This window comes from Plodia interpunctella, chromosome 5 (genome assembly GCF_027563975.2).
Source record: "Plodia interpunctella isolate USDA-ARS_2022_Savannah chromosome 5, ilPloInte3.2, whole genome shotgun sequence".
NCBI lineage: Eukaryota > Metazoa > Arthropoda > Insecta > Lepidoptera > Pyralidae > Plodia > Plodia interpunctella.
This window is the reverse complement of record NC_071298.1, coordinates 8,788,252-8,800,934: the sequence shown is the minus strand read 5'-3', so window position 1 is coordinate 8,800,934 and position 12,683 is coordinate 8,788,252. Positions and strand designations below refer to the sequence as shown.

Here is a 12,683-nt window from a genome sequence, read left to right as displayed (position 1 = left end):
AGCCATAAGGTAACTTTGAATCTTGATTAAATTCTTTATGCTCATTTAATAAAGCGTTTGTGAAATAAATTTATTACTGTATAATATACTTATTGTTAAATAGCCGACAGTTTCCGCATTCAGGCAGAAAATTAGGGTATACATAAATATAGGTATATATAAATTAGGGTATTAGGGTATTGTGGTTCTTTACATAAAAGTATTAATTATTGAAAATCGAGCATTTTGTTGCACCTATCTCATCTTCGCTGTTCCAGGTTGCATTCGCCGTAGTGATGCTTCAAAGCCTTCTTTCAAATAAAAATTAACGTTTTAATTTACAAAATTCGACGGTACCTAATTTTACTACTAGCGTTCATTACGAACTGGTGCAAATGCTCTGGTCAAACATTTGTTTATCCATTGTGTCTCGATTTTGCGCGATCGACGTTTTAACTATTCTGTTATATTAATAATTTTGTTTATAAAAGAACGTGCATTGGTTGTCATTTTGTCTGTCCGTGGATTTAATAAGTACTTCGTACAACAGTACCCACAAATTCCATGGTACTGTCATTTTTTAAATCTATTTCTATAGACGTCGCCGCCATACAGAAAAATTGTTTTAAAATATTATCTTTCTATTATAAAACTTATCTGCGTTTCTGCACTCGTTAACAACGCAGGCTTTATGATAACAACTTACTACTTATATCTAAAGAGATTGTTGAAGTTTTACACAATTAAGTAAGTATATAAAAATAAGTCAGTATATAAAAATTCATCGAACAACAGGGCATTTTGTCGTTTCTTTTTTCCCGATGTAATTTATGTATAGCTTGTAAATTAATCTCAATTTATAAAAGTAATATTTTCCTACCTGTATTTATGGTGATCACTTCTGTATATATTGATCAGTTAGGTTGTTGATTCTGCTGACGTTCAGTCAAAATTGTGTTTAAAAAAATTTCAATAGTAGATCTTGTTAATACGCAAGTACCTACTACTGTCATTCAATACCAGGCAAGATTAAAAGAATCGATATTAACTGTACAGCTATACTGAACTTACTTGAATGATTAAAAGAATCGAATATAAAATATAAACTACAATTTAAAAAATATTGAGGCACGATTTATAGCTTAACGATATATCAAAATCGACACCCAGATTATCACCACATTCGCCGCCGGCGCAGGACGCGCGTGCGCATCGTATAGGACTTATTTTGCCCATCCCTCTTAATTACTGAGACGCCAACGCCTTCCGCTAGGACCTCTCTGTTCCATTAGTTTGTGTCGGGAACTGTCTTCCTTCGAAAAGGTAAATTATTGCATCGACTGTGAATAAATTTTAACGCCGTAATGAGCGAAAAGAAATAAATAAATGCCGCAGGTAAAATGGCTGTAATTTTCTTATATACTACTAAAGCTAAGCTAACTAAGAAGGAAGATTTGTATTTTCTAAAAATTTGTGTAGCTAGATAGCTAAAGGTATTCGTAAATTCGCATTTTCGGAGAAAGTTCGTTTCAAGTTTCGTCTCTGGGAATGATAATGTGGAACGTATTCATTGTGTTGTCTGTCATTCAGGTCCTAGGAAAACTGGGAATGTTTTTGGTAAACCTGGCATTTTTCTGACAGTAGCACATCATTAATTGGAAGAGTAAAAAATTTACATAGTATACCATTTTACGTGGAGGGATCCAAGACTATATTGAAAAATATTTCTGTGAACCCGAACCCAAGTCATGTTCTTATTAAAAATCCCAAAATTGTCATTTAGAAGGTTTTTTAACCGACGACAGTAGCGGTCAAACGACTGAACCGATTTTGATTTAGTATTTTTTATTTGAAAGAGAATAAAAATGTATGTAGCTGTTTGGAAACCGGCAGCTCTTTTCTAGCAGATGACAAGCAAAATTTCATTTAACATTTATTGAATGTACCTACTCACATCCTTTTATGAAAGTCATCTAGAAGCCCATGTATGGAAGGCGGTATCATTTCATGGCATCTCAATTAAAAGGTGGAGCTATTATGACGTCAGCTCTTTGTCAAGTATCGTGACATATCAATTAATGTTGCTTTTAAGAGCACGGTGAAAGGTACCATGTAGTGTAATATAATATTATTTGGGTTTATAATAATAGAACTACATATTAATTCATTGTTTGGAAGCCGATGTTTAATACATATATTTATAAACACATTTTAATAATCAAAATGCATTTTATTTTATTTCTAAATTCAATTTATTTCCTTTATTGTCTTATCCTGTTCATTATTCCCATGGCTCCATAAAAGGCGCCTAAATGAAAATGGGAACAATATAGCGACTTTGATGCTGCGTGTATCGGAATGGCAGTGTCATATATCATTGAGAGTATAAAGCTCAGCTTATTACACATAATTGGAAATGGGTGCGAATGATCTGATAGTTATTAAAAATACTGTGCATGCGAATCCTGGGCTCCGATACTTTATGTCTAAAGAAATAACCAAATTCAAATCATTTATTCAGAAATTAGACCTGCACAGGCACTTTTTCACGTCAATTTTTATATTAAATGGTAATTTAAAACAACTAAATAAAATTAAGAGATCATGTGTGACGTGGCAAAGTTGTCGGGAGGATCCATGAGTTTATTTAAACCAGAAAAGCGATCAGAAGAAAGAGAGTGAGAGACGAACATTTCGAGATTTTACAGTAGTGCCTTTTTTGCTTATAAGTAAAAGAGCGGCACATCCCGACTTTGCTTGGGTAAATTATACACCTTCCTCAAGAATACCACTATTTAAAAAACTGCATCAAATATTTTATATAGTGATATTTTTATAGTCTTACCTCTACACTTGACTTTGCTCCACAATTCTGTAGGCCCACGCTTATCGTGAAATAGCCATATTTCTCTCGCCGTCCGCCGCTCCTGATGAAATCACTCGAGAATGCAGTTATCTGCACTGGAGAATTAAATAAACATACAGGGAATATACTGTGCTTGTGCTCTTATTTTCATACTATTTTTATAATAAAAAGACTCTTTAGATTTCGAAGGTTTCAATTGAATTGAAATATATCTTGAGAGCTTTGAGAAAATTGAAGATGTAAATAATAAAAACTTCATTATAAATATGCCCTATAATGTACATATAAGACGATGCAGGCGATACGCCATCATGTCATGCATTTCATAATTACATGGCCATCAAAGCGTGTATACATAATTTCAACACAATCGATTGAAAATACCTGCGTCAAAAATAAGTTGCAAGATTCCATCCGAACTAATATTAATATTAGTTACCCTCATATATACATTTCTATGTCACAATATCACTAACTAACAATATATACCTCTGTATATATTGTTAGTTTCATAAAAGTTTTAACGATCTAATGTGGCTTAATGTTCATCGTGCTGAAAAATGGAAACTGATCTTTTTCAGATTGATCTGGGTCTTGGATATATGGATACTTGGATCTATGTGTTATAGAATATAGTATCGTTGAGTTAGTATCGTATAACATAAATCTCAAACTTACTTTATATGGCTAACTCGATCTGCGTGATTTGTGCCTATATACTTATTTATTTAAAAGCTTGTAATATTCATTAAGATAAAACATTGACGTCATCTGTAAAGATCTAGTTTCAATGCGTTTCACTGTTAGTACGGTTCGTTTCGGGGATACAATGTTACTTTCTACATGCTCTTATGAAAAAGAAATGAAGATTTGCACGCGACATCTAGATGACGTTGTTTAACTATATGCACGAGTTGTGACTTATCAATTTTACAATATTAGTAGAAAAATGCATAAAATTTTTAAATAGTTTTGTGGTCAGTCTTGGGAATCACGTAAATTATATACAAACATATTAGGCTGTAATACAATTAATAGAAAAATAAGCAGTTATTTTTCTATTAATATCTTAAACAATATTAATCTTAAACAAACTGATAAACTAGTTATATCATATTTGTTGCATAACAACGATAAACTAAAAAAAATCTCGTTTTTAAATTTAATTACACCATAATTAGAGGAAGTTTTGCATTTAAGCCAAGTTTCCGATTGCTTCCAATTGTTTTTAATTAATGATCGTTTGCAAACTGCACCTAATACAGGTTTAGCTACGTCTAATATTCTTGCAATCCACGTCCAACTATAACTGGATCTGAGTAGGACTTGCTGAGGGAAGAGTGCGGTTATATGTTGATTTATGTGAGAGCGAGCGAGAGGGGAATATCGAAGGTACCTTTCGCTGGAGCGCAGAGGAGCTAAGAGTGGTGGACAAAAAGTGGTCAACTCAGTGCGCCGTCGAGAGCGGAGCGGGCGTCATTCAAGTATAATATATTGTAACTTAGAAAAGTCACACTTGTGACATTTAAGTTAGAGTTAAGTGACATATAGTGCTGTATATCCAAGATGGCGTTCCGGTGCGTGGGAGTCGTGCTTTTATGTTTAACTGGTGAGTGCTTTTGATAAGTTTCTTTCAGCGATAAATATATAATCTCATTCATATATTACAATACTAGCACCGGGGCTTCACTCTCGTGGGAGTTTTACGATAAAAAGTGCCCTATGTGTTATTCCAGGTAATATTATACCCGTGTACTAAATTTCATAACAATCGGTCCAGTAGATTTTGCGTGAAAAAGTAACAAACATACATACACACATCCTACTAGGATTTTTTGTAACCAAATTGGCATTGTAAGAAAAGTTATTTAGATATACAATGTTTGTGGTCTGAAAGTAAATTAAAATGCCAGATTTGAACAACGAAAAGGTCAATAACAAGTAGGTCAGCTCGATTGTAAACCTACGAGTTATTTAGTATGGCAACATCCTTGAATACAAAAGTTTATTATATACTTCATAATTATAATACTTACTTATAAGTATTTTGGATTATTATTTACGAAAATTTAAATTCTTTTTCATAGTCGTAAGTCATGGCTGAGGTCTTTACGTGGAATGAAACACACATAACGACTTTCTTAGTACTATTAATGAAGTGGTTTGCCGTTGCCTTCTCCATTTCACATACAAGTAGAAAATCACATACAGGTTTCCTCACGATGTTTTCCTTCACCGGCCTTCAAGCAAATAATGGTCGATAAAAACTACTATTACAGTTTTGTATGCAATGCAATTCAGTACATCGATCGTTATAATGTTAACTAAACTTGCACGAATCACATGTATGTATGTAAGTGAGCCCCTCAACATATTCAGGGAACTCTATGTGGTTGTATCATGAGTCAACTTGCTGTGAATTTATGTCGGGTTGTATGTTGTTGACATGTTGATCCTACGGTACGCTCGCTTATGGAAAAGATATCAACGCGTTTATTCGATTAGTTTTAATTGCGATTCCAAAGTTTAACCTTATAATTATAGTCGGATTGTAAATTGACACACATTTATTCAAACAATATTTTATTCAGCATATTGAGGATAAAGGTGTGATGATGCATTCATTAGTTTTACTATTTGTCCTTAGAAATTGATCGAGAAATTATATTTATAAAATCTTACGTTCAGTAAAACAGTTACGTGTATAGTTATCTAAAACTTACAGCTTTCTCTTCTCTCTTATGGGAACGTAATCTATAATTCTCCTACTCATATTTAGAATAGTAAAACAAAATTGACCAGCTGCTGTCAGGTCAGCAAGTGAGAAGGTCAGCAAATATCGTCCCGAATCAACTATATTGTGTCACCGCGTGTTTCGTTCCGCACAGAGCCGCGCGCGACGCGTGTTAGGTAACAGAGAAATCAGACTCTTGCCACACGCTCGTATCAGCCTCAAAATACATATATCTGTTATATTTTATTTGGGAAACATACAATTTGCCTTACACATAAAAATTACAATAAATACATACATCAGTTAAGTGGTCACAATTAACTCAAATGTTGTAAGCAGTTAGGTGAATATTTTTCAAACGTAATATCTAATACATTATGAAATATAAATTATAAGTTTATAGTATAAAATTATAAGTTCCTTGATTACTTCTAAACCTTAAAAAAATAATGACAAAAACTGTTAGTGCTATTTGTGTTTGCTAACAATTATTGCTCGTAATTTATTTTCGCAAATAATCATTGCAGGCTCTGTACAAAAATGTATTACTATAGCATGAATGGTTTTTATCTATATTTCATTATGTCTTCTGATTAGTCTGTCGGTCGCATAATCCTTAATATGGTGATATCTTAATATGGTGAAATCCCTGAATCAACACATAACAATTGTGGATGATCTGACCTCTTCCTTAAGGAGATGCTTCATGGGAGATATATATAATTGTGCTATATGTATATAGAGGGTATTTAACAAATAAACCAGTTATACCACGGACGCGGTATTTTCTTGTATCGCTCCCGTATATTTCCTGAATATATAACTATATATAATATTATTCCATGTATTATAATTATTTTATTTTTTATGATTTTCTTCTTTAATAATATGTATGTCAAATGTATGGATTTTAACAATGTGAAATAAACATGATTTAATTTGTTTTTATTTTTAAAACGGCAATATGTACGCAATCAATTTTGAGAATTTGAAATCAACATTGATACAGAGTTTGAAATATTTTCCCAAAAAAATATTTCATAACAAAAATATATAATAAGATGTAATTGCATGATACTCGTATAAAATGTTGATGTAGACGAGACGGTCAAGGGTGGCTCGCAGAGCGTTTCGACCGCTGCGGCTGCGCGGTCATTACAATCCGTCAATTTGCTTGAGGTAGGTATCATTTCCAAAATCAATCATTCATAAAATTGACATTACTATAGTACAGAGTAATTAATGTAAAGTCATATAGAAAAACTCATTCTTGTCTTTGTTAAAATTTTAAAAATTGTAATCTCTAATTTACGAACTTCGTATACCTGATATATTTATGTCTACAGTAGCTAGCTACTGCCCGCGGTTCCAACGGCTGTAAAATGTAGCTTGTATGTCCTAATATCTGTGAGCTTGTGTCACCACTATTTCAACTATGTCCACGCAAAAAAAAAATACTCCGTTTTAACGAGAAAGAAGGACAAATAAATAAACAAAATTTCACGTTGCTAATGTCAGTAAGGGTAGTATGGATATACTATGGAGGAACTCGATTGCGGAATGGTTAGCGAACTCGGTCTGTGATACTGGCGGTTAAGTCACTTCCGTTATGGCCGGTTATTGGATGGGTGACGAAAAATGTAGATTTACCCGAACTCCTCCGTTCTTCGCTTCGAAAGGCACGTTAAGCCGTGTTTTTCAAGTTGTGACTGCAGCCGTTAAAATCTACCAATCCACATTAGGCCTGCGAGATGGGTCATGACCCATAGCCATCTTAGGATGAATAAGGATGACGATGGATCCCTATGGATGGCTCCAGTAGTGGGAACGATTAAATAGGCTGATATATATGATGAGGATGGATATAAATGGATAATTTACTGTCATTGTCACGTCACGTCAAACAACGTACACTTCATTTAAAGTCATTGAACGCTCGGACCCAATATTTAATTTATTTATACAAACAGCGGTCGGTATCCGTGCGAACGCCGCCGGCATCCTGAACACAATTTCCTCAAATCGAGAGGTAAAGTCGAGTAACTGTTCTTATTTGACAATAAATATTTTAGGCACAATATTAGAAAGTTAGAAATCGCTGCGTTATTTTTTACTTTTTAAACTGAGCTGAGCTAAATCGAGTCTACGCTGCAACGTAGACTCGATTTAGCAAAGTCATTGCGATCTATTTATTATTGCTGTATTTTTTATATTACTTACATAGCATCTACTGCTTGATATTATATATCTAATGGTTGAATTTCATGGGTAGTTGTGCTTAACTGTTCATTGATTTTATTACTTTCATTAATTTTAATTATAATAACAAAATAAATAACTATAGAACCAAGAATGCAGGCTGCAGTTTCCGTTCTCACATTAAAACTACCTGTTCGCATTGAGCTAGGTCGAATACTTCCTGAAGGCTCAATGCTGCGACGAAAGGTGGCCGTGATGGCTGCCAAAGGTTACACTTTCAGTTTGTTCATTTTCAATTTTACTAAGAGTTTTTGTCTTAAAACTTCTAGCGAAAAACTTTCTCTAAATTCTTTCCTGAATTTAGAATGTTACAGACAGATAAGTACAATAGCTGTCAACAAGTGTAGACGTTGGCCCACGAACCGTTGTACTATGTTATAGTTGCGAAAAAAATAATAAAAGCATGAATTAAACGTTGTTATTGCTGCATCTAGACATATAATATATAGACTATATAATATTGTGAGTGTACAAAAACCCCAAAATTTTCATGATAGCTGATCACAAATCATTTATCATTCCAGTATTAGCTTCATCAGCAGTACCAAAGACCCCTCGCAAGAAACCAGCCAACCAGCCCGCGCGAGTGGCGCAGGATGCCGAGCGCGACGCAGAGATAACCAACTCCTGTCCTGATGATGGCTTCTTCGCGGACGCTGAGCAGTGTGACAAGTACTACGAGTGCAGGTGAGGTCACTAAACTGCGGAGAGCAGTCAACCGACCAGGTCGCGCGGGTGGTACAAGACGCTGAGCGCGACGTAGAGATCACCAACTCCTGTCCTGATTACGGCTTCTTCGCAAAACAAGCGAACGTCCGCACGCGCGCATCATGACTAGTACTATGATCATTGAAGAGTGATCACTTTGAATTCCAATTTGTATCAGAATTTAATCCTCACTATCCATTTTCTTTCAAATACCTACAAGTCAGTGCTAATATAGGTATTGTATTAAATTCGAATAAAGAGTCTAGGTCAAGGTGATATCTAGTACTTATTATGAGAATGTTGTCAAGTTTGATTACTAAGTCAAACGAGCTCAAAAGTAGGAAATGCGCTTTGATTTTATTATCATTATTGATGTAGGTAGACACTGAATTATTTCAATGTACGTAGGTATTTTTATTTATATCAATAGGAGGAAAAATGATATTTATCACTTTTTAAGCATCTATTTGTCCTTTAATTGTAGCAATATCTCCAAAACGTCTATTATGCACATTTTTTAAAAGTTATTAGATTGATAATTAGGTTCGTTTTGATATTATACTTATTTAGTTTGTTTTGATCACATTCATTTTTTAAAATGGACAGAAATGGCGAGATCATCGAGAAACTGTGCCCAGACGGCATGGTGTTCAACGACTACAGCCCCGAGGAGGAGAAGTGTGACCTGCCCTTCAATATCGACTGCTCGCAAAGGCCCAAATTGCGTAAGTTATCTTCGCAGGTTCCCAGTTAATTCAGAGCTATGACGCGTAAAAGCCCAGAAGAAAGAAAATATTTTCGTATGATTTTACAATTGGTCGCCTGCCTGATGGCAACCCTCATTGGATATGCTATTTTTGTTTATTAGCTGTTAAGACTCTTAATCACCTCGTATGACATCCACGGATATGAAGTAATCCTATTCCAGAGCAGACCACACTCCTTTAACTTCTGTTAAAGTTATGTTCAGCTGTTCTTAAACATAGTCTTATCCAGAGCTAGTCTGAATATTTGATTGTTTTGATTCCCTTCCACTCTCGTTCGTCTCTCCCGACGTTAGATGGCTTAAAAACATTAAGCCATCTAACGTCGACTCATTCTTCGCTTTCCGGCTTTGCCATCATTATAATTTGAATGATCGTATTGTATCGAATCGTTTGCTGTGCGTTACTAGCACCACCATATGGTAACCTTTACATATAAAAAATGTCGAAATCGTTGCAAATACCTCTATTTTTCAAACCGCTTAACCGTTACCGCTTTTACATTGCATCTATAAAGCTGATTTATCAACGTGATAGCCTTTATTTAATGTCAATAGAATAAATTGGTCATAAAACTAGGGCCTATTCGGGGTTCTATAAATGTGTACAACACTACGAGTAATATACATGGTGCTAATCATGAACACTGATTAGCACGTTATAAAAACTTCTTCAATGGTCAGCAATGGTCCTAGAAAGTATCTGATAGTTCAATAAAAACATTAGATGATTTGGTCAATCTTGTAATTATTATTTTTTATTCGTTACTAAAATAATTCCCATTTACAACATGACATACAAAACTCGAGATATTCTGTTCGGTGATCCTTTCACAAAAATATAGTGACTATTTCTTCCTGATAAATAAAATATGCAAATATTCCATAAATTACTCTGAATATATTCTGAATATTTAAAGAAACAATGAAAGATTTTTATCTTACAAAATATAGCTCCATTCAATTCGCGATTGTTGTTCGGATGTACCTATGTGAGTGAGTATGTAATTTTATCACAATGTCGTTGATAAATCTCCAAGAGAACTTGTGAATTTGAATGTGACAATATTTTTCAAGATTTAAATGCGGATTTGAAAAGAAATATACCGACCGTTCCAATAACTCGAATACTTGGTACACTCAATTGTATTTTATGTTATCCTGCTTGTATTTTTATGTGATGATAAGCTTTTATTTAAAATGGCTTTCCTACTTCGTAATAATACTATGAATACGAAATTTTTAATGGAGTGTGTGTGAGAGGGTGTGCGATATTCAATCTATAAAGGTGTCCGATGAAATAGCGCATAAGGTATTTATTATCTCGAATTTATTACAAGTGGGAAGACCTGGAGTACAGCTAATTTGCGATAAATTTAGGTCAGTTTTTATCCTGATTTACCATGCTGGCTGTACAACTGTGATCGATAAATTTATTTTTAAACCAGTTTGTCATCTAAAGGTCACGTGCCGGAACACGTGTGACAATCACAGATTATAAAACATCGAGACAACTTTCCATTCTCAAGGGAAGTGCGACCTTGATGGTTAACACTTAGTTTATAGGACATCGGCAAAGGTAAAGGAAAATAGTTAGATTGATAGATGGCGCCCGTTCCGACTTCTCGCAAGTAAAACAATAAATTATACACCTAAATCTTCCTCAGGAATCGCACTATCTATTAGTGAACAGCATAAAAATCTGTACTGTAGTTTATGAGTTTATTGCGAGCTGACAGACAGACAGATCGTCGCGGTAGAAGATTTTGTTTAATAATATGTAAGATATTGTACCTGTCTGAGCAGACTTTTATATTTTGTAGAGACCCCAATCAAGACACTCCACTGTCCGCGCCTGAACGGCTACTTCTCCCATGAGGACCCGAAGGAGTGCGGCAAATTCTACTACTGCGTGGACGGCAAGTTCAACATGATCACGTGCCCCGACGGCCTGGTCTACAACGAGAAGACCGGCATCTGCACCTGGCCTGATGAGGCCAAGAAGAAGGGCTGCGGTGCTTCTGGTAAGATATTCTCTAGAAAATAAAGAACAATAAAGATAACTGTTAAAATTTTGGCAGATTTACAATGCAAATATTTTTTATCACGAATAATAGAGAACGTACCCAAGCAGCAGCTTTATTAAAGTGGTTAATGATTGTGGTAGCATTTTACTTATACAATTTACTTAATATATTTTTTTCAGAGGTGTTCAAATTCGACTGTCCGGCCGTGAACGAAACATTTGGTCAGACACACCCTAGGTACGCGGACCCTGAGGACTGCCAGTTCTTCTATGTCTGCATCAACGGTAACACCCCTCGCCGGTCAGGCTGCAAGCTTGGACAGGCTTTCGATGACGTCCAGAAGCGCTGCGAGTGGGCCAGGAAGGTGCCTGAATGGTGTGTACGGTCTGATGAATAAAAATACTAATAGTTCTTCTCCGTCTGCATTAATGACAACACCCATCGCCGCTCAAGATGCAGACTGGGGCAGGCTTTCGATGATGTCCAGAAGTGCTGCGAGTGGGTCCGGAAGATATTAGTATTGTACTTAGTATTGTATATAATATAAAATACGCTTCGGTCTGTCCGTTTTCGTATATGTGCTGTGCAGTTATCGGGTAAAATCTGTACTGAAGGGCTACAATATGATTTTCAATCAATGATAATACCACATCAGAGGTAACGCAGATACCTCTAGTTAAACCAAATTACGAAAATGTGTAAGAACTGCAAAGATGGAAAAAAAAATCTCGTCAAGTTTTGTTTCTTTTTAATGTTTTTGATAAAGTGATAGGTATAGCACTTTAATAGGAACTAGGTATGTAGGTACTAGGTGCCTTTATAATCACCGCTTTTTCTCGTTTTGCGGGTAACCGAAGTATACTAGTGAAGTTCATAGGATCTCTGGACTCTTTTACTAGATGGTATGAAAACCAATGTAAATACATGATAACATGAAATTAAATAACTATTTGCTTAATTTAAGTTGATCATTTTCCAGCGCGGATTGGTACAAGGGCCAGCTGACTGATGCTGAGTTGGACGCGCTAGAGAATCCCCCTACAGCTCGGCCCAAGGTCACCGGCAGCTCACAGCCGTCGCGCCGCAAGCCACAACGCCCAGGCAAGGGCAAGTCGGCGCCAGTCGTCGACGAGGACGTGGAGTAGGCATTTATGTAGATAGGTTAATAATAAATTTCTTATAAGTTTATTTTGTTTTTGTTTTTTTGTCTTTGTTTATTCCACTTCGAAGACGAAGCATGCGACTGCTAACAGCTAACCAGAAAGTACATCACATAGTTTTCGAATGTCCGTCCAATCCCACGCTTCCAGAAACATTTTTCGGATATAAAAGACTTTAGTAATATTT

The 12,683-nt window shown here is 35.3% G+C and overlaps 1 protein-coding gene across 1 annotated transcript; it reads left to right on the top strand.

Annotated features, from left to right (window-relative positions):
* Nucleotides 1–4,286: 4,286 nt before the first annotated feature.
* On the top strand, nucleotides 4,287–12,524 carry obst-B (obstructor-B). Its single transcript, XM_053745649.1, has 6 exons — nucleotides 4,287–4,454; nucleotides 8,363–8,525; nucleotides 9,153–9,271; nucleotides 11,133–11,333; nucleotides 11,516–11,711; nucleotides 12,316–12,524. Exons 1-6 carry the CDS (start codon nucleotides 4,412–4,414, stop codon nucleotides 12,479–12,481), a joined length of 888 nt encoding a protein of 295 aa, XP_053601624.1. The 5' UTR covers nucleotides 4,287–4,411; the 3' UTR covers nucleotides 12,482–12,524.
* The last annotated feature ends 159 nt before the right edge of the window (nucleotides 12,525–12,683 follow it).